The sequence below is a fragment of the Dreissena polymorpha genome, chromosome 13 (genome assembly GCF_020536995.1).
Source record: "Dreissena polymorpha isolate Duluth1 chromosome 13, UMN_Dpol_1.0, whole genome shotgun sequence".
Taxonomy (NCBI): domain Eukaryota; kingdom Metazoa; phylum Mollusca; class Bivalvia; order Myida; family Dreissenidae; genus Dreissena; species Dreissena polymorpha.
In genome coordinates this window covers 64,885,211-64,908,777 of record NC_068367.1, presented here as the reverse complement: position 1 = coordinate 64,908,777, position 23,567 = coordinate 64,885,211, and the positions used below count along the sequence as shown (strand labels likewise).

The following is a 23,567-nucleotide window of genomic DNA, read 5'->3' as shown; positions in this document are numbered from 1 at the left end:
ACGCACTGTCGATTTCGCTATCTCACCCGTGACATATATTTTTTAAATCCTGTTTAACCTATGTATTTGTTTGCACCCTAAAAGTGGGAGGCATTCAACTTTTCACACAAGTCTTAATTGAAATTATTCATAGATGTTCGTCAAAATATATGTAGCCTTCTTTCCTATACATTCGACCATTCCTATACATTCGTTATTTTTTTATTCGTGTTAATTTGCATATCATCCGAGCAACGCGCGTGACCGAATTCTTTGCAAGTTAGACAGAAACTTTGTTGCTCGTGTGAAAACTGAAAAATGCGCACTAAAACGGTATGTACTGTTATTTAAACCACATCCTACATGTAAATCTTACCTTCAAATCAATAATTCAAGCTAGAGTATGCTTTAAACTCCAATGTTTACATTGTTTGACCCACATTTGTGTCGACTTGTTTTGTAAGTCACGTGAAAAAGTTGATGCAAAAGCTGATGACGTATTTGGGGCCGCACACGGGGTATTTGTATTTTGCGCATTGCCTTTAACAGCGACACAGTTAATTAAAATCCAATTTAAGCGCTATGAAAGCGTCAATTCATTTCATCTTACAATCTTATTTGAAATCATTTTTTATTTTTAATAATAGAGCCCAAGGAAATTCCATTCCAAATACAAGAATTATTTGCCAGAAAAAGTACTCAAAGCAGAGGTTGAGGTAAATAATAAACAACTATCGATCCGTCGGGCTGCCCAAAAATATGGCATTCCATACAACACCCTGCGAGATAGGGTCAATGGTCGAATTGACAGTGACAATTATGGAAAGGAGACGATGTTCTCATCGGAGGAAGAGTTGGGGTTAGTTGAGCATGCTGAAAATTCTGCTAGACTAGGCTACGGCTACTCAAACACCAGCATGCAAAGATTAGCTGGCGAACTTGCCTACACGTTGGGAAAGCGGCCGTCGGATAAGCCGCGAAGTTACGAAGGGGAGACACTTTCATCTGCCCCCACTGCAGTGCCCCAGATAAGCTGCGTATCTGCGTCTTTCACCCTATTAAAATGTTTAAAAACGCAAAGAAATACAATATCATGCGTATTGAAAACACACCCGATTTGCCTCTTACGCACATTCGTCTTATTTGATGCGTACGATACAATAGCTTTGATCGAAAAAACTTTGCTCATTTTCGTTTTTTTTTGCGATTATTTTCGTTACGCGGCGACGCTTTTATTCAGCAAGCGCCTGGATGACGGGGCAATAAAACAGTCAAAGCTATTCAAACGCTCTGCGGACTAGATTTCATAGTTAAATAAAGCGGCTGACAAAATTATTTACGACGACATACATGCGTTTTCAATCTGACTTAATCCGTCGTTCATTGTGCAAATATTTGTAAAGTGTCTGTACTTTCAGTTTCTAATACGATGCGTAATAAAAATGTCTAAGAGAAAGACGTCCGCAATTGTTGCGCCAAAATATGTGTCGATCGCTAACTTTATCGAACCAAGAAAGCAAGAGTCAATAAGTGCCGAATCATTCGTGTTATCGATTTTTTTTAAGTTTAAAGTTTATATTATTGACAGTTTTAAGGATTGAAACATCAGTTTATTAAAGTTAATTATATTAGTTTACAGTTTTATTGAATCAATACAATTGTGTGCAGCTACAACAGAAGTAAAGCAGCAATGGTTTTACTGTATGCATCTTATAACTCATTTCACCCTATTCCAAGAATGAAATCACCCTATTTTTCAAAATCAGTGGGTGAAAACCCTATTACCGAAATAATTATCTGGGGCACTGCCACTGTTAAAAATGTTTTCTTCAAAATGTTTGTATTTTTTTCAAGTTGACCAAGTTATTTACTAGGTGTGTGGTGTGAAAACTACTACCCGAATTGTTTTGTTATTATTGTTAAACTTAGACTATATCCATGAGAAGATTGTTTCAATACTGAAAGTGTGAAATCTGCTAGCTTCTGCTGGTCATGTTTATTACGCATTATCGTTAGATTATTAAAACTGATTACAACTTTTTTACAAAAATCAAATAGCATTCCGTTCTTCTTCATCACAACTTTATTTCCCCGTCGAGAACCCCACCACAGTGCGCAAATAAAGGAGCCAATGAAAAGCAACGAATGTATAGGAAACTCCAGCTGATTTTGACATCCGGTTGTTAAGGTCAAAAGGCAAGTAAAACAATATTTATGCATCGATTTTAAACTTTTGTGTTGAAATACAATCAAATGAATGTCAGGCTATGAATTGAGCACAGTTTAAGTTCATCATATTTCCTTACAACGCGCATGCGCGAAATTCAATCCTTAGGTGGTCGAATGTATAGGAAAAGAGGCTAGTGTCTCAACCTCTCTTTAACAGCTTAGTCAACTGTCACATCTGAATAACAAATAATAGATGATTGTAAAGGAGAGAACATGGTGGTGAACCGTATTTGTAGAATAATTTGCATTTTTAAATATAGAATACTTTGTCACATAAATTTGTGTAATCAAGGCCACCCTTAAAAAATTGTTTGTTTGGCATAACCCGACCCAGGTAAATTTGGGTGAGTAGGTAGGAAGGGATTTTTTTTTTGTAATTTTTTTTCTGACATTGAACTCTGACATATACAAAACTGAAAGGTAATTATCAAATAAAGCTTGGAGTCTTCTGCCTCATGAAAGAAAATTGGTAAAGATTTGTCTGCACCGTCCGTATCACCTCACTTGTATTTGTAAGTCTTTTTTTTCTATGAAGAACATCGAAAATATAATATAATTGACGAAAAATACTTTATCCAAAAACGACAGTCTGAAAAATTGTACGCGTTTTGCACATGAAATAAAATGTGCATATCGTTTGACTACAGAAAATGAAAACAAGTAACCTAGCAATTACGTAATTAATATACTATTTGATTGACATATTACTTTACAATAGCATAGTTTGTGAGTAAAAAACAACAAAGTAATTATAACATTTTAATTTCAATCAAGAACAGAAAGGTGCAACATTTTCGACATGTAACTAATTATTTAATTATCATCCTTTAATTCAGATCGATAGTCGGTAGTAATTTGTAAAGTGATCAGCTTAAAAATAATTTATTGCGTGTTACGCTTCTTTTCATTTGCTAATTTTTAATACGACTTTTGCCATCGGCCGTTATATTGTAGGCAGACGTCAATATCAACTGTGTATTCCATTATCTGCGCATGAATGACCAAATATTACCTGATAGCGAACTCAATGTTGATTGGCCAGCTACCATATGCGCTTCAAAACGTTCATGGAAACAAAGAGAAAAATATTTAAAAAAACCACTCTGGATTAAAATGGCATTTGTTTTCAATGAAATTTAACGAGATTTAAGCATATTCGCAAATTATATTTTTCTTGAGTCAAATTTGCTATTCTTTCGCAAATGGTGTACGACAGTGCGAGCCCTGTAATAGTGAGCATTTATTCCAATAATAACACAATAATGTGCGTGCTGTCGTTCGCCATTTGAGTCATTTGCGAAAATATTGAGGATTTGGCTCAGGAAAAAATCTTACTTGGGAAATTGCGAAAATCTAGTAAAATTTCGTTGAAAACATCCGCCATTTTAATACGGACTGGTTTTCTATATTTGTCTCTTTGTTTCTATGAAAGTGTTCGCAATTCGAACAGTTAACGAAACCCGGTCTGTACCCGATTAGACATCGCTTGACCTTATTGTTATTGAATGCACATGGTAGCGGGCCAATCAGCATTGAGCTTGCTTACACATGACATTACGTTGTCGAATGAAGCGTGAGAACGGGAGGAGCTATCGGATAATATTGGGTCATTCATGCGCAGATGTTGTATAATTTGAATACACATTTAATATCGCCGTCTGCCTGCAAAATAGCGACCAGTCGAAAAGTCGTATAAAGAGATAAGCAAATGAAACAAAAACGTGACAATACCCGTCAATAAATCTTTCTACTGAATATTTACCGATCTGAGTTTAAGAGTGATAAATTAAAAATTAGTTATATGGCGATAATATTACACATCTCTGCCGATTGCCGAATTAAAATTGAATTAATTAATTTGTTTGTTTTTTTACTCCCAAACTATCCTGAACGACAGCAGCGTATTTAATTAAAGGGACACAAGAAAAACAGGAGCGGTTTCATTGTATTTATAGTCTAATTAATCGCATATGCATATGTCAAATAAATAGGCGACTCAAATAAATACCGGTAAGCATTTTGTTCATTGCTATTCTAGATATCCTTGAAAGAGCATTCAATTAAATGACGCAAATAACCAGAAAGGATAAAAAGCGGAAAGGAGAAATTTAGCGAAAAGAATTTTCGGCAAGCAAAAAAAATTTTTTTGTTGAAAAGTAAAAAAAAATCAGTCGAGCCGATTTTAGTGGGTCGGTCTGGTTATGCCAAACAAAAGAATTTTTTAGGATGGCCCAACTCCTCTAAATGCTTTCACAGCAAATAGACCTACATTTGTAGTGATTACATACTTTAACGGTCATCAAAAAAGAAATTAGTTGACTACCAATTTATACAGAATTATGACTCGTGTCATTTTTTTACTTGAGACTGTATAGTTTCACTTTTCTTTTTAAGTTAAAAGTGTGTGGACTTCTAAAATTACAATTTTGCAGAATTTAATCTAACTTACACAGCTAAAGAATGTTCATGTGTAGATGATTGTAAAGGAAGTCATTTTGTTTGCAGAATTATGGCCCTTTGAATCAATTTTTTTTTTAAAGGGTGCATTTGTCCACGTTCAAATATGTGTTTTATGGCAATCAGTGTCTTTATACATCTAGTTATTCATTATACCAAGTTTCTTTATTGTCTGTTAAGCTGTGTCATGACAGGGGCTACCTGGTAACACAAGATGAGTTGGACCAAACTTTAGATGAGTTCAAAGGACAGTTCGGTGACAAACCTAGGTATGCTTTTGTAGCGATTTAGCTAAAGTAGATTGACCCTCTTCCAATTTTTGTCCCACCCTTTTAATATATGTGACCTCTTCCATTTTTCGACTCCACCCTTTAACGATATCTACCCCGTAAACCTTTTTTAATAATCAAGTTTCTGGTAAGTAAATGTACACTGAACATGCTGTTATTGAGTATTGACAATGTATAGACAGGGGTGTCAATGTTTTCGGATTATTCCGGAAATCCTGATTTCAGCCGACCAGGATCGATTTTGATATCAATGAAAATCTGATTTGATATTTTTTTAGGAACGGGGATGTGGGGAAAATTTGTTTGAAAGCGCGATCCATTGAGAACAAAATTAATATATTTGTTAAAGCTTCATCGTCTTTGCTACTTACAGAATTTCTTACAAGTTAACGAAACGTTGCAAATGTCCGCTAGATCATGAAATATTCTAAGTGATCAATAAGCAATGTTAAGCAGCTCAATAGCATATTGCAAAGCAATATATTAACCAAATTATATATTAATAACGTATTTGCTAGGTAAATGTTTTTCATTTTTCGGCATTCAAACGATTTTATTTCATGTGCAAAACACGTACATTTTTCAGATTTTCGTTTATGGATGCAGCATTTTTCGCCTATTTAATTTATTTTTTATGTCTATCATAAACAAACCTATATTAATGACGAATACACATGTAGTGATGCAGACGGTCTGATTAATTATATTTCGCATAGTGTCCAGCAGAAGTTGGAACTAGATATGCCATAAAATAGTACAATTAGAGAGGGCTTGAGGGTGGGGGTGGGGGCAATGCCCTTTATCTCCGATGGGGACCTGTGTTTCCAAACCCCCGGCATAATTTTCCAGATTTTAAATTTGGGACAATTGACACTCCTGGTAGAATAACATACAGTATTACTTGATATTAAGAGTAAACTTAATTTGTAATAAAGAACATACCTCTTTGAAAAGTGCTGAATGGATTATTGAATATAAGATCTAAAGTGAAACATCATTCAGTCACTTACAATGTACAAAGTTTACCATCCAATGAGTTATCACAAAGGATGTCTGTCTGCCCCTGTTTAAGGCCCTACTGTCATTTTAAGTCTGTCTGAATCAGAAAGTAAGCAAAATATAGCTAATCTAGCGCAAACAGGCCACATACCTTAATAATTTAATCATATTTACACTATTTTGCAGACTGAGTTATTTGTAAAATCATTTCATGATTCGGGGGTTTACTTGAGCAGATACCCACTTGCCCATGATGGGAGCAAGTAATATTTAAAAGTAAAATGCCTTATTGGTATGTCAATTATAATAGTGCGCTAACTTTGGTTTCTTCTTTTGCAGTTATTATCTCCTTTGGATGGATATCGATGTCTATCACTTATCTATAAAACTGATATAGTTTTGTTATTTGCATTATACATGTATTTGCTTATTTAACTGCATTTGATGTTGCAATTATTCTGACATAGTGGACTTTGTTTAACAATCCAAAATAAAACATTCAGAAAGCCACAATGTAAATATGCAAGACCCATTAAATAAATAAGTCTCTAGTTTATGTGAGAAATCCAAGTTATTTTGAAAGCATGGACAATAATACAGTATTAAACTAGTTTACATGTAGGTTAAACTAGTTACATGTAGGTAGTTATTCTATTTATTCTTGAGTTTTAGAGACTCTTTGCCGACATTGGTGTTGATGTAAAATCTAAAGTAAAGAAAATTAGTTGGAAAAGTTATTGATTTAACATTAAAACCTTTGTTTGTTTTTGGCCTGTCATTCTGTCCCAAAACTTTAACCTTACAGTAAAGTTTTGCAATAACTTTTGAAATATTGAACATAGCAACTTTATATTTGGCATCCATGTGTATCTCATGGAGCTGCACATTTTGAGTGGTGAAAGGTTAAGGTCATCCTTCAAGGTCAAAGGTAAAAAAAAAGCTGTGCATTAGGGAGCATTGTGTTTCTGACAAACACATATCTTGTTTAAATTTAGATTTGATCAGAGTCCTGCTAAATAATTTAGTTAAAATCCTGTGTTAATGTTGGAGACTGGAGAGTTATGCTTTGAATGTGTATTGATTGTGTATTTAGCCGGATTTTTTTCGAAAAAATCTCGGCTTATAGATTGATGTTGTCGGGCGGGCGGGCGGGGTGGCGGCGTGCTCGAAAATGTTAAAGTTCTTATTTCATGGTATAACTTTGGTATGCTTGGACCGAGAGTCTTCAAACTTGACATGAAGGTTGGCCAGGATTAACAGATGACCACTGGTCATTTCAAGGTCATTCATTTGAAGGTCAAGGTCACTGTGACCTTCAATATAAAAAATGTTAAAGTTGTTATAACTTTGGTATGCTTGGACCTAGAGTCTTGAAACTTGACATGAAGGTTGGCCATAACTAGTTAGTAACCACTGGTCATTTCAAGGTCATTCATTTGAAGGTCAAGGTCACTGTGACCTTGAATGTAAAAATGTTAAAGTTCTTATTTCATGGTATAACTTTGGTATGCTTGGACCTAGAGTCTTCAAACTTGACATGAAGGTTGGCCAGGATTAACAGATGACCACTGGTCATTTCAAGGTCATTCATTTGAAGGTGAAGGTCACTGTGACCTTCAATATAAAAATGTTAAAGTTGTTATAACTTTGGTATGCTTGGACCTAGAGTCTTGAAACTTGACATGAAGGTTGGCCAGAACTAGTAAGTAACCACTGGACATTTCAAGGTCATTCATTTGAAGGTCAAGGTCACTGTGACCTTGAATGTAAAAATGTTAAAGTTGTTATAACTTTGGTATGCTTGGACCTAGAGTCTTGAAACTTGACATGAAGGTTGGCCAGAACTAGTAAGTAACCACTGGACATTTCAAGGTCATTCATTTGAAGGTCAAGGTCACTGTGACCTTGAATGTAAAAATGTTAAAGTTCTTATTTCATGTTATAACTTTGGTATGCTTGTACCTAGAGTCTTCAAACTTGAAATAAAGATTGGCCAGTACTAGAAGATGACCACTGGTCATTTCAATGTCATTCATTTGAAGGTCAAGGTCACTGTGACCTTAAATGTTAATATGTTACTAATTTGCTAATAAAAAAATTGAGATCAAACTTTCCTAATTGTCAATTCAAGTTCATATTTGTGACCTTAAATGTTATTGTTGTTCATGTATATGCATGCATTCAAAACATAACACAAGGTTTGCTCATGCCTTGAAAAGTACTTACATTTCATTTTGACCTTTGAACAATATTTCAGTAATTTAAGTATTGCATTGACAAAAACACGAAAGGTACTTTCCTGTCATTTAAATCAAAAATCCGGCTTCAATGCGGTCATCTCCGACCGCGGAACTCTTGTTAATTTGACACATTTTAATTACAGTGAAAGGAAGCCCAGTAGAAGTGACCTCATTGTTCTGGTTGCCCATAACGATGATCCAACAGGTACATCCTTACTGTAATAGACATGATGTTTTAATTTAATTTAATGGTCTATCTTAAAATGAAAGAAACAATTTTTAAACAATGCTTGTGGGAGCAGTTGTCTAATGGTAGGACGCTGGTGTAGGGATCAAGAGGTCCCGGGTTCGAATCCTGCAACGACCACTGGAATTTCCTTGAGCAAGAAATTTATCCCACATCTGCTCCTCTCCACCCAGGTGTATAAATGGGTACCTGTGAGGGAAATAAGCCAATGTGCCGTGGCTGCATACTGCGCCAAGATGTTAACGGACGACTTATGACCCAGTGATCAGGGAAAAACTGTAAAGCGCCTTTGAACGCTCATCTCTAGTATGGAAAGGGCGCTATATAAATGTGGTATAAAAGAACAACAAAAACACAATGTGTTCGTTTGAAATTTAGTTTTAATTCTTAAGTTTAATCTTTAAAATAATTGAAAGGTGACCATGGTAAGTAAATAACTTCAATATATTTTGGATCAGTTATTTCTGAATTAGACTCTAAATTTTACATTAACCGAATTTTACTGCTTTATTCTAACTTGTTTTCTTCTTATTCTGGAATATGTGGAAGATAGATGTTTAAATAAAGGTACAAAATAGGTGTCTGTTTACTCCAGTTTTGCTTACTTGTAGCCAGTTTGTTATTTTGTGTACTGCAGAACAGCACCTATCAGAAAGCATGTTGTTTCATTTCAGATCAAATGTTTGTGTTTTTTCCCGAGGATGAGAAAGTTGGAATCAAGACAATCAAGACGTACTGTCAACGCATGCAGGAAGAAAACATCACACGGGCCATAATCATTGTGCAGATTGGAATGACCCCCTCTGCAAAACAGGTGCTCTTTTAGTGTGTATCACACAATTATGGGCAGGGAATCAACTAAATGCAAAGTCATTATCATGGATTTCTCAGCTTTTCTTTTAATCTTAGGCTGATAGTCTAAGGATATTAATTAAGTACATGCATATTGGTTGCATAAGTTTACCATGTTGGGACCTAACAATTGCAAATATCGGCTCATCCTGACCTGTGATTTTAGCTTGTCTTTTTAGAGAATAGCAAGCTATTTTACTCGCCCCAGCGTCTTTGGCATCAGATCTTGTTACTTAGGAATAGCTTAAGGTTTTTATTGCAATCGTACAAGATGTATTCCCCATAGTAAAATGAACTCATGGACCACGTTGTTCTGGTTTGACTTTTGCGGCCATTTTACATGTAGAAAATGCATAATATGATGCTCTTCATAGCCATTAATTTTTTTTTTGTATGCTAGTTTCTCAAGGATTGCTTGAATGATTTCATTCAAACTTATGTTATGTACTTTCCATGTGAAAATAACCCCATATGCCAATTCTAGTAATTCTTGTTTGAAATTTGTCAAAACTAGGGACGATATATAAGTAACCCATTTGTTTATATACTATAAATGCAGGTTAAAGTTTTTTGTTTAGCTAATTTCTCAGAAGTGGCTTTAGGCTTTCAATTTTTGAACAAGTATGACCCATGTTTAAAATACCCCATAGATTAACTTTTGTTGCAAATTGGTTATAATTAAGGGCCTTTTTGTTAGCTCTTCTGGCCAAAGGCCAGAAGAGCTTATGGGATGGCGTGGTTTCCGTCTGTGTGTGTGTGCGTTAGACTTTTTCTTGTTTACGCGATTAAGTCCACAGTTTTCATCTGATTCTTTTCAGACTTGTTCGGTGTCTTTATATTAATGCGGACTCAAACCCTATTGAAAATGGGTTACATCAGAGTAAAAAGTCGAAAATTATCTCCCCTTGAATTTGAGAAAATTGTGAAATAAGGCTTATTTGGTCATTTGGTTATTTTGCTTATTTTATAAGGAACATGGTCGCCAGAGGGGTGTGGCATTTTTAGCTCGACTATTATATATGAAATATATATAGTGGAGCTATCCTACTCACCCCGGCGTCGGTGTGAGCGTCTGCGTTAGCGTGCAAATGTTAAAGTTTTCGTACTACCCCAAATATTTTCTTTGTCCCTTGACATATTGCTTTCATATTTTGCATACTTGTTTACCAACATGACCCCAACCTATAAACAAGAGCAGACAACTCTATCAAGCATTTTGTCATAATTATGGCCCCTTTTCCACTTTGAATATGCAGCAAATGTTAAAGTTTGCGTACTACCCCAACTATTTTCAATGCCCCTTGACATATTGCTTAAATATTTTGCATACTTGTTAACCATCATGACCCCAACCTATAAACAAGAGCAGACAACTGTATCGAGCATTTTGACAGAATTATTGCCCCTTTTATACTTAGAATATGCATATTATTGATAAATCTATGTTAAAGTTTGCGTACTACCCCAAATATTTCCTATATCCTTTGTCATATTGCTTTTATATGTTGCATACTTGTTTACCAACATGATCCCAACCTATAAACAAGAGCAGACCACTGTATTAAGCATTTTGACATAATTATGGCCCCTTTTACACTTAGATAATTGAACATTTTGCTTAAATTGCCAGAACTTCTTTTTTTTTATATCACATTTTATTATTACTTTGACAAAACAACACTTACCTTATTACCACAATGGATTCCACCCAGACAATACCCCACGCTCCTACCCAGAATCCCTTCCCCCCCCCAACCTCCCCCCAATTATTTTTTAAACATCATCTAATAAATTACCACACCCACATTATACCCCCCTCTCATCCCCCACGCCCCACCCCATCCTACCCCCCCCACCCCCATTTTTTTTTTTTAAACATTATCTAATAAATTACCACACCCCACATTATACCCCCCTCTCTCCCCCCCCCCCCATATCCCCCCTACCCCCCCCCCCCCCCCAAAAAAAAATATTTTATTTTTCCTTTTTTTATTTTTGAAAGATCTTCTAATAAATTATTGAATATGAACAATTTCCCCATGATGGCTTACGTTATACTGTCAAGCACTCGAATAGTCGAGCGCGCTGTCCTCTGACAGCTCTTGTTCCTTATATAGCTATTGTAAAACCTTGTTAACACTCTAGAAGCCATATTTATTGTACGATCATGAAACTTTGTCAGACGATTCGCCCAATGATATCTTGGACAAGTTCGAAAATGATTCCAGTTGCTTAAAAAACATGACCACCAGTGGGCGGGGCATTTTTCCTTATATGGACTTATGAATCTTAATGAAACTTTGTCAGTATATTTGTTTTAAATGATATCTTGGATGTGTATGAAAATGGTTCTGGTCTGTTGAAAAACGTGCCTGCCAGGGTGTTCACTTGTCATGAAAGTTGGTAAGAACATTTTGTTCTAATGACATCTTGGGCTGCACAGAACAGGTCAGTTCCTTTGAATCTCAGGTGAGCGACTTTGGGCCTTTCAGGCCCTCTTGTTTATGGGTAAACTTTATTTTACGAAATATTTTGCGAAATATTAGTTGATTTTGAGTATTTATGTTACTTTACTTAAAAGAGACAAATTGTTTCTGATCAATAATTTGATAGTAAATTTAGCTATGGGAAATGAAACCACATATATGAATTCCTAATATTCAGCCCTTGCTAGAGTTGCATATTCATGCATGAGGTCAAGGTCACTTAAAATAGATGACATGACTATATGAGTCGTGTTCTGAGAAAACTGGGCATACTGCATGTGCGTAAAGTGTCGTCCCAGATTAGCCTGTGCAGTCTGCACAGGCTAATTAGGGACGATACTTCCGCCTTAAGTGGATTTTTGCTAAGAAGAGATTTCATTTAAACGAAAAATGTCATAAAAGTGGACTGCACAGGCTTATCTGGGACGACACTTTACGCACATGCAGTATGCCCGGTTTTCTCAGAACACGACTCATAGTAAGCGACTTATTTTGAAATCTATGTTCATAAATGTGTTATGTACAGATCAAGCATAGGTTTGCATGTGGGATGGGTGAAGTCAAGGTCAAGTTCCTTGATAGTATACATTGAATACTTGTTTAAAAAAATAAAAACAAATATAGCAATTCTTGAATTGTAATGAAAATTGATACAGAAATTCCCTATATCCAGGGAATGCATATTAATTTTTGATGGGTAAGATTAAGAACAAGGTCACACAAACTTAATATTTAAAAATTATTACATTTATGTAAACAATCCTGGTAATGTCTCATAATATACCGATAACAACAGAACTTTCCAAATGACAAAATCGTTTTGCATTGGTAATGTTCATAATTTTCAGGTTTTTAAACGAAAAAAGATGCATATAATTAACATTTTAGGGCATGGTAAATGTTCAGTATCACTGTTTTCTTGCAAAAAACATAACTACAACGAAACTTTGCAAATCTGAAACAATTTTTTCAATTTATCAAAAATGTGAAAAGGTCTCTTTAAAGTACCACTGATTTTTCAAGTCTTATAAAATAGATGTGCACAAATTACAAAGAAACTTCAAAATAAAATCAAACCATGTAATCTGCAACTGTCACAGGACCTGATGGTCTATTGTAAATATTCAAAAGTATTGACCCGTTTCAGGCTCTGGTTGACATGGCCCCCAAGTACATCCTAGAGCAGTTCCTGGAATCAGAGCTGCTCATCAACATCACAGAACACATGGTAACACATGGTCCACGCTCTGGTAAAATAGGGCATAATCCATATGTGTAAAGTGTTGACCAAGAATCGTCTGTGTAGTCCGCATAGGATATCAGGGACAACACTTTCTGTGTAGTCTGCATAGGATATCAGGGACAACACTTTCTGTGTAGTCCGCATAGGATATCAGGGACAACACTTTCTGTGTAGTCTGCATAGGATATCAGGGACAACACTTTCTGTGTAGTCTGCATAGGATATCAGGGACAACACTTTCTGTGTAGTCCGCATAGGATATCAGGGACAACACTTTCTGTGTAGTCCGCATAGGATATCAGGGACAACACTTTCTGTGTAGTCCGCATAGGGTATCAGGGACAACACTTTCTGTGTAGTCCGCATAGGATATCAGGGACAACACTTTCTGTGTAGTCCGCATAGGATATCAGGGACAACACTTTCTGTGTAGTCTGCATAGGATATCAGGGACAACACTTTCTGTGTAGTCTGCATAGGATATCAGGGACAACACTTTCTGTGTAGTCCGCATAGGATATCAGGGACAACACTTTCTGTGTAGTCTGCATAGGATATCAGGGACAACACTTTCTGTGTAGTCTGCATAGGATATCAGGGACAACACTTTCTGTGTAGTCTGCATAGGATATCAGGGACAACACTTTCTGTGTAGTCTGCATAGGATATCAGGGACAACACTTTCTGTGTAGTCCGCATAGGATATCAGGGACAACACTTTCTGTGTAGTCTGCATAGGATATCAGGGACAACACTTTCTGTGTAGTCTGCATAGGATATCAGGGACAACACTTTCTGTGTAGTCCGCATAGGATATCAGGGACAACACTTTCTGTGTAGTCTGCATAGGATATCAGGGACAACACTTTCTGTGTAGTCTGCATAGGATATCAGGGACAACACTTTCTGTGTAGTCTGCATAGGATATCAGGGACAACACTTTCTGTGTAGTCTGCATAGGATATCAGGGACAACACTTTCTGTGTAGTCTGCATAGGATATCAGGGACAACACTTTCCATCTACAACTTCACTAGAGCAAGGCTCCAGATTGTTGATGATCATGAAAATAAAACTTACTTAACAACAAGTCCACCTCAATACAATTAATACAAGGGAAACAACCAATGAAGCATTTATATCTTTTTGTGTTATCTGGGTTGTAGCTTAAGCCTTAATCTTTCTGAGACACTCCCCAGTCTGTTTTTTGGGGTAGAACCAGTACTTGAAGATCTTGAGAACGCTCCCACAGACGGTATCCAACCAGAGTCCTAATCACTAGACAGACACCAAAACGCCACCGTGACCTTCTCATTAACACAATATTCTAGGAATTGTTGAAGTCATTGCGTGTTCAAATCAATTTTGGAAGTTGTTGAAAATATTTATAAATGTGGTTGCACATTTTCCCAGTTTGACTGTTCCTTTATCTTTTCCAAAGTTGTGTGGAAAACTTCTGACTCATACATGTACATGACCTTATGAAGCACTGTTTCAGCTTGTACCTGAGCATGTTGTGATGACCCCAGAAGAGAAACAGGAGCTGTTAGACAGATAGTATCCTTGTTATTTATTATGACAGTGACCTTGACCTTTGACCTAAAGACCCCAATTTCAATAGGGTCATGTACTGGGGTGTGTCATGGGACAACTGGGTGTATGTCAATGTATCAGAGAACAGTGTTGTCCTTGAATAGCCTGTGAACCACGCACTTGAGGACCCTTTCCTGTAAGTCTTTTATGATATTTTTGCAGTGTGTGTATAAAGTTCTTGCTAGGGGAGGTTTCATTACGTGTGGACCCAGAGTGTGTCTAAGCTTGAGTACTCCAACCTTATTAAATTACTAAGAGTCACAAAATTTGAGTTGTATTTTTTGTGTGTAATATAGCTGCATTTCTTATCTATTTAGCTTTTACTGAAAGATTTCAATTTTGAATGGTTGAGTGGTATCCTGTTGAGGGGAAAGCTGGACTACCCAGGGTAAACCCCACCTGTCTTTATGGTGACCACCAAATACACTCACATGACCCGGGAGCAAGTATTTACCCCTGGGTCTCCTAGTTGAGTGTGTAAATTAAGACAGTTTTCTGATTCAATTAAATCTCTCATAAACATGTTACACAGAAACACAGTATGAGTGCATTCCTGTCCTTAATCAGAATGGTTGATTGTGGTAAATGTAGATTGCTAACACTCAAACACCAATGTTTAGCTCCATATTTGGTTTATCTACAGTTACTGTAAATGCAGCCATTGTTATAAAGATGTAAAGTTTTTGAATTGTCTAACCTTAACCTTTCAAAGCAAACTCAAGGAATCTCAGTTACCCAGAATCCAACAGGGAGATCCCGTGGCGCGATACTTTGGTTTGAAACGTGGACAGGTAATGTAACATTGTTCATTAAACAATTAATAAGGCATTAGTACATTTTGATCAGTTACGTAACTAAACATGGCTTGAAATTCCATTGACACTCAAAATCAACGAATATTTTGTAAAATAAAGTTGGCTCATAAAAAACCAGTGTTTCTTATAGCAATAGATATAATGAGATACAAAATGTTTTTTGTTTTTTTAGTGTGACGTACAATATATTCCATATGAATTTACCGCGACTATATCCAAACATTTAGGAGCGAACGCAAATCTGAAGCCAATCTCGCATTTGCTTGTATATTTTATGAAATATGGTATGATTTTGAGTATTTATGTGGCTTGAATAGTTCTCTATCAGTATCACCGGAGGGGACTTACTATAGGTTTGACCTCAGACCATCATGTACATTCATCTGTCCATCTGCAAATCTTAATCCTGCATTTTCTACAAAGGTACTGAGGATACTTTGATGAAACCTGGTAATCTTAAAACTGCAATTTGAGGATTATGCACACCTGATTATTTTCACCTGAAGGCAAAGATCAGCTGTTTCAAAAAACATAGAACATTACTAATGTAATAACTCAAAGAGTACTTAAAATTTTATCATGAAAATTGGTAAATGTATGTGTCCAAATGTTAGCCATGATAGGACTGTCTTTCAACCTCTTCTGCTGTTTATAAGTCTGTCAGCAAAAACTGAAACAACTTGTTAAATACTTGAAGTATGATCACGGAACTTGGTATATGTATTCATATTAAAATTGCTGACAGGATGATGCATAATCATTTATTTCTGCTGAGTTCAATGCGAGGTTACTTTTGCTAAAAAAGAGATTTTAACCAAATTTTTCAATTGTATGTACTCAAAAAGAACATAAATATAATCATATAATTTGACATACACATACATAGCTATTTGAGATTATGCACAATCTATTTTCTGAAGATTTATAAATCTGGGGAATGTTAACAACAGAACACATGCATTGTTAACATTATATATTTAAACATAATAATTATGATATATGATTGCCCCCTACTGGTGAAACTGGAGGGGACTTATGGTTTGCACTCTGTCTGTCTGTCAGTCTGTCTGTCAGTCAGTCAGTCAGTCCGTCACACTTTTCTGGATCCTGCGATAACTTAAAAAGTTCTTAATATTTTTTCATGAAACTTGAAACATGGATAGATGGCAATATGGAGATTATGCATGTCATTTCATTTTGTGCCTACGTAATAAAAAATCTGGTTGCTATGGCAACAAATATAAAAAAATAAATATTTTTTTACTGACAATGGTGGAGTTTCACTGGTAGGGGTCCATATTGCTTGGCAATCTCTTGTTATTATTAATTTATTATTATTAATTTATTTTTAACCAGGTTTTCCGAAGGAAAAAACTGGTTATTAGATTGGCGAATGCGAGCGGGCTGGCTGGCTGGCTGGCTGGTGGGCGGGCGGAACAAGCTTGTCCGGGCCATAAGTATGTCGTTCATTGTCAGATTTTAAAATCATTTGGCACATTTGTTCACCATCATTGGACTGTGTGTCGCGCGAAATAATTACGTCGATATCTCCAAGGTCAAGGTCACACTTTGAGTTCAAAGGTCAAAAATGGCCATAAATGAGCTTGTCCTGGCCATAACTATGTCATTCATTGTGAGATTTTAAAATCATTTGGCACATTTGTTCACCATCATGGGACGGTGTGTCGCACGAAAGAATCACGTCAATATCTCCAATGTCAAGGTCGCCACGACTAAAAATAGATTTAAAAAAAAAAAACTTACAAAGGGGGTTAATTTTGTTTGTTCATTTCAAAAGTTCAGTTTGAGTTTTCTCCCTTTATCAGATTTTTTTTTCACAATGAAAACCTGGTTTTGTGACAATTTTGTCCCTTGTGTACATTTTGTGCACATGAGGTATATTTCTAGTGTTGATCTGTATTCTTGAGCCTTCTTTTACAAACTAAGATTAAGAAGTGTTATGAAAAGCGATTTCTTTTTTTTTTTAATTCAGATTTCTCATAGAATCATTTCAGGTAAAGATGTCAAGTGGTACATTTATATTTGAAAGTAATTAGAAGTAAAATAAATACTTACATAAATTATATACCCATTGTTTTTTTCTACCCAAACTATCTGTATTCAACATTCAGATACAATAAACATTATTTGCTTCTAGTTTTTTCATTTTCAGTATTATCTTTTATGGTTAGACCATATTACTTTTTATGTCCCCCACTATAGTAGTGGGGGACATATTGTTTTTGCCCTGTCTGTTGGTCTGTCTGTTGGTCTGTTGGTCTGTCTGTTGGTCTGTCTGTTTGCGCCAACTTTAACATTTTGCAATAACTTTTGCTATATTGAGAATAGCAACTTCATATTTGGCATGCATGTGTATCTCATGAAGCTGCACATTTTGAGTGGTGAAAGGTCAAGGTCAAGGTCATCCTTCAAGGTCAGAGGTCAAATATATGTGGCCAAAATCGCTCATTTTATGAATACTTTTGCAATATTGAAGATAGCAACTTGATATTTGGCATGCATGTGTATCTCATGGAGCTGCACATTTTGAGTGGTGAAAGGTCAAGGTCAAGGTCATCCTTCAAGGTCAGAGGTCAATTATATGTGGCCAAAATCGCTCATTTTATGAATACTTTTGCAATATTGAAGATAGCAACTTGATATTTGGCATGCATGTGCATCTCATGGAGCTGCTCATTTTGAGTGGTGAAAGGTCAAGGTCAAGGTCATCCTTCAAGGTCAGAGGTTAAATATATGTGGCCCAAATCGCTTATTTTATTAATACTTTTGCAATATTGAAGATAGCAACTTGATATTTGGCATGCATGTGTATCTCATGGAGCTGCACATTTTGAGTGGTGAAAGGTCAAGGTCAAGGTCATCCTTCACAAGGTCAAGGTCATCCTACAATGTCAAACATCATATAGGGTTTCACAAACACATCTTGTTATGGTAATGCATGTAACTTTCTATTGTTTCAATATGTTTCCGATACTTATGAGGCCAGTTCACTAAAATTATGTGTGTTGTATTGAATTCAGGTTTCTTGTTTAGCAATTCATGTTTTTATTTTGTGCCTGCCTATGTACATTTGATTAAAAAGCCTTCAAGTTATGCGTTTTGGTTTGTGATTAATTCTGAAGTAAGTGTGAGGTTCACCTAGCCTTCAAACCAAATTAACCCTTTCCAACTCACACAGCATTAAACCAGAACAGCCTGCGAGTAACTCCGTATCTTAGGGTCGGAAATGAAGCATTAAATCTTAAATCTAGTAAGAAAGGTTTGTAAGTAAATTTAACATTCTAAGGGACTACAAATGTTTCAAAATACGTTTCTTAGTGGTAAAGGGTTAAACCCCAATGTGGTGGATTGATAATTCAAGTGGGGGTTCTATCATAATAAAGAACAAGAGAACTAAGTAGTGAATATGGTTTTCTCGTATTTGAATGTTGAATACATCAAGTATTGATGGCATCAAAACAATGGGTATAAAATACAAAAAAGTATCACACTCAAATCAACAATACTCTGTCTATCTGTGACAGGTGGTGAAGATTATCCGACCCAGTGAGACTGCAGGGCGCTACGTCAGCTACAGGTTGTGTATATGAGACACTGGTGGCCGTGGTGGACTTGAAGTTATTGTGGAAACTCTTGCAAAATGTGGCATTGATATCACAGACAATAGGCAGGTTGCGTGCTTGAACAAGACATTGACAAGACAAATGTGAAGTAGCATTGATTAGCTGGTTGATATTTGCTTGTGATAATGTCACTTGTTAAGTTGTTTTTATCCCCAGCCATAGGCAGAGGGATATTGTTTTGGCGTTGTCCGTCCGTCTGTCCTTCCGTCTGGCACTTTTGTGTCCGGAGCCATATCTTGGAAGTGCTTTGGCGGATTTCATTGAAACTTGGTATGAGTATATATATATAAGAGGATGATGCACACCAAATGGCATTGTACATCATTTGTTAATACATGTAACAGAGTTATGGCCCTTTGTATCTTGAAGAAATGCTTTTTTTGTGTCCGGAGCCATATCTTGGGAATGCTTTGGCGGATTTAATTGAAACTTGGTACCAGTATATATATGGATAAGAGGATGATGCACGCCAAATGGCATTGTACACCATCTGTTAATAACGGAGTTATGGCCTTTGTATCTTGAAAAAATGCTTTTTTTGTGTCAAATATAACATTTTTGTGTCCAGAAGCTTATTGGCGGGGGATATCAATTCAACAAATTTGCTTGTTGATACTGTGTTGCGTCTTAACTTCCTGGATTCAAATGTTTTTGATTGTTTTTCTAATTTTATAAAGAAATCAGTGGGTAGATATACTTTTGTATTAAGAAGCTATGTTATTGATTGATTTTGTTACAGTTGAAAACACTTTTGCTGAGGATAGACAACCCATCCCTTTATTCACCATTCATTTCAAAATTGTCTTTCCCTGTTCATGAAAAAACCTTTCATTTGTAAATAAATCATGTTGATGGTCACATCTTGTTCTTTTAATGATAAAAGAATCAGAAATAATATGAAACTAGTAATAGTTCAGTACACATAAACGGGTAACTGTTTTATTGAACAATCTTGAAAAGTGCCTTGATTCGGGATCAAGCCCAAACCTGGTCTGAAGGCAAGGCACTATATCCATTACACTATATCAACCATACATGAATACTTGAAGGTTTAATTGTGGCTGTTAATCGTATTTGATACTTGCTCTTGTACCTGAACATGACTGTATAATGTGTGAGTGCTTGCTTCTGTATTCATTGAAAGAACTCGGCTATCTTGTTTGTTTTATCAAATAAAACAAAATATGGCTCATTTTTCTCACGACAGTTCAAAGCAAGCAATATATCCCTCTGAAATCATGTTGACCTTAAAGTATAGCCTTTACATTGAAGTAGTGTTTATGGCTCATGCATGCTTGACATTGCAACAATCTGATGGGCATGAGAGGCAAGCTTTAAGAAAAATCTTTAAAAAAGAATGTATACCATTAGCTTCAATTATCATGACTGCCTTCTGCAAATGGTCTCAATGACCGAAACATCAGAGACAAGTTTTATAGACCGAAACATCAGAGACAAGTTTTATAATTTGAAAAATGGACACTGAAATGAAGACTAAAAACTTTAACCTTGATGTGTGATTTTCACCTTGAGCTGGCATGATGAGTCTATGCATGCATCATTTCATCTCAAGGATCTTACCATTTGAGAGAAAAAATCATGATATTCATTGAAGGATATAGAGGTTTATGAGCAGACACTGCGAAAATGGAACCGCAAACCTTTTACCTTCAAGTGTGATATTGACTTTGAGCAGGCCATGATTGACTCATGCCTCATGCATATCATCTCAATGATATCAAGTTTTGAGTTTAGCTTCATGTCGTATTGTGTAGGAAGTTGTTATAATAATAATAGTATTCCTTAAAAATGGCTCATAACTCCAGAAATGTTGACATATACGATACAAAATTTACCTGCACCACGTAATTAGCTGTATATTTGTCGACTAGTACAAGACCAGGGCCAATGCCTGTGGAAGGTCTATTACAATGTGGTCAAGGCTTCAGGGTTGGCTGAGGATCCAAATTTAGAACAATTAAAATCTCGCATGACTCATAATACACTGCAGAATGTAATTATGAGTACACAATGGGTTTATTTTGAAATCTGGTTTCGATCAAGCATTTATATCATCATAACGAGCTAAAAGATTCACACAATATGTGCTTTTTGTTAACGACGACGTTGTTTCAGCCTGTGTTCGTTTCAACAAGTCAAATGGGTAAACGTGTATCAAAATTGATAAAACTTATTGAAAGAAGATAGACAACTCAGTATTGTACATCCGAAATGTATATACGAGTTGTGTCCCTTGCTTTGAAACTGAATTGGAACCGTTTGCGACGAATATTAAAAAAGATCGTGTTAACATTTTAATGCTGGAATCCATATAGTCATATACGAGTGTAACTTCTAAAAAAATCTTACACATATACAGGGAGGTAGGCCTCAAACGCTCTTAATTAAGAGTCTTGTTAACATATTTTCGCATTAATAATTTATGTTTGTATGTCTCGTACGTATTAACTAACTACATGTATATTATGTGCAATAATGTAAATGAACTATAATATGAAATCAAAGCGCTGAAGGCACTGAAGTTGTTCGCTGTTGTCGTCCTTGATTAGCTTGTGCGTTTTGCACAGGCTAATCAGTGTGCACAGGCTAATCTTATTTGACGTGCATTAAGCCCCGTTTTCCCTGAAAGCAGCCAATATGTACAGATTTCAATGATAAACACTATACTGGCCAATGTCGACTTATAAACTCACTGCTAGAGGGTATATACACTCACTGCTAGAGCAAAATCATTTGTCGTCTGCTGCAGACAGGCAGCGGTAGTCGTCCCTTGCAGAGTGAGTTGTGGTTCTTACCGTACTTAAGGCTTCTAAGGACATACTAATTTGCAAAATATGCTCTGTAAATTTACCTGGCCGCTAACGCGACCAACTAAAAAAGGGTTAAATGATAATGTTTGCCTTCGCCGGTATTTGAACCCGGGCCTTTTAGGAGATCTACCACTCGCCTTTTAGGCTTTATAAAAGCATTATAAACGCTAATATAATTTATTTTAGTTTGATGAAACTTTGGCTAAAGCAAATACTTGGTGACTGTTTTATGTAACTAATTTTCTGTAAAATGAATTTATAAGGAGATGATTTTTCTTATTTTTTTCGTAGGATCTTCCTGAATATGTGTCCAGTTTTGTGCAAGATTTCATACAAATTATAATTAAAACTTTGAATGATTTTATTATTCGCAAGCAGTTTTGTTGCAAATATAAGCTTAGATTTTGCATAAGTATTTAATTCTGAACGCAAACACTCGTGCTTTCTATCGTTAAAATGCTTTCCGGACATAAAGTTGATATTTTGTAAATAATATGAAACCGGACAGCACAGCAACAGTGTTCTGAAATAATAAAACACTCGGTTATTATATTATAAAAATTGTAAACCAATATAAAACCCCATGCCAAACTCCAGAAAGCACAACAAATTTGTACGTTTTGGATTAATTTTCCACACACACCTCGCTTATATAAACAATGTATTCATAGTTGATTAACAATACCAAATTCTGTGTAGTTCTGCTCTCTATTAATCCAACATACAGTTTCAACAATATTTATTCGATCACTCGAGGCTAAATACTTTAAATTGAAACAATAACACGGCGTGCCGCCATGTTTACATTGACAAATGGGAAGCGTTAGAACGTGCATTTAGTTTCACTGATTGTTCCAAGATGACACCAGCGTACCGTAGTTATACCTCAATAGAAGCGAAAAAGACAATATGTCCTTGTTGAAAAGACAACTTGGCTCACAAATGAGTAAATAATTATTGTTAATATAAGTTAAGTATTTACTGTTAAAAATTGTCTCATTTGGAGTAGAAAAAAAGATAGTGCGTTTTCATCTTTTTTTATGTTTATAGTGTAACAAGTGAAAGATATATTCCTTGAGAAATATTTAATGCATCCGACTCGAAAGAATGCCTATCATTTAGTTGCTCGGTAGATACTTTAAGGTGCCGAATGAAGGATGGTATAGTTCACTCAAATACACAACTTGTTGACGAAATGAAAAGACATAAAAACTAGACACTTTTACTAGAAGTACAACATAAATATGTGTAATAGTTCACTCTGTAAAGAAATGCACCATATAAGAATGGCAAAGTATAATGTGCGATCGATCGTGTGTTTTTCACGCTGTGCAGCATAACTTGAGTTTATTACAGTAAATACGGTAGTCATAACTACGGCCGATAGGATGGTACCCAGATGAGGTCGACTCACTTTACGTCAACTGTAGACTTTAACAAAACAAACACGCAGACACTGGCAAAAGTTCTTCGATCTGGGTGGGCGATGTAATTGTACAATATTTTGATAACAAATACATGTGGATTTTGGTATTTTGAAATTTGACTTAAGTTTAACTTAAAGATTTTCGTTAGTCTTACGCATCTGTGTGGATGTATGTCCACTTGTTTTCAAGTTTTCAAATGCTTAAATCTGGTATTCAACCAGGAATAAACATATTCG

The 23,567-nt window shown here is 35.8% G+C and overlaps 2 protein-coding genes across 3 annotated transcripts in view; both read left to right on the top strand.

The window, feature by feature from the left end:
- The window catches only part of LOC127855260 (transcription factor atf-2-like), a 132,764-nt gene extending 114,411 nt beyond the window's left edge, over positions 1-18,353 (top strand). Inside the window, exon 3 of the transcript XR_008037433.1 lies at positions 17,871-18,353. The gene's annotated coding sequence lies outside the window, so the exon portion shown is untranslated. The remainder of the gene's footprint in view (positions 1-17,870) is intronic.
- Positions 1-19,931, top strand: part of LOC127855280 (DNA-directed RNA polymerases I, II, and III subunit RPABC1) — a 29,611-nt gene extending 9,680 nt beyond the window's left edge. For both annotated transcript variants that reach the window (XM_052390741.1, XM_052390740.1), the window contains exons 2-8: positions 4,846-4,934; positions 8,338-8,399; positions 9,116-9,255; positions 12,927-13,007; positions 14,520-14,578; positions 15,327-15,405; positions 18,975-19,931. In XM_052390741.1, coding sequence (XP_052246701.1) covers positions 4,846-4,934; positions 8,338-8,399; positions 9,116-9,255; positions 12,927-13,007; positions 14,520-14,578; positions 15,327-15,405; positions 18,975-19,040 — 576 coding nt within the window. In that variant the 3' untranslated portion in view covers positions 19,041-19,931. The remainder of the gene's footprint in view (positions 1-4,845; positions 4,935-8,337; positions 8,400-9,115; positions 9,256-12,926; positions 13,008-14,519; positions 14,579-15,326; positions 15,406-18,974) is intronic.
- Positions 19,932-23,567: the final 3,636 nt, after the last annotated feature.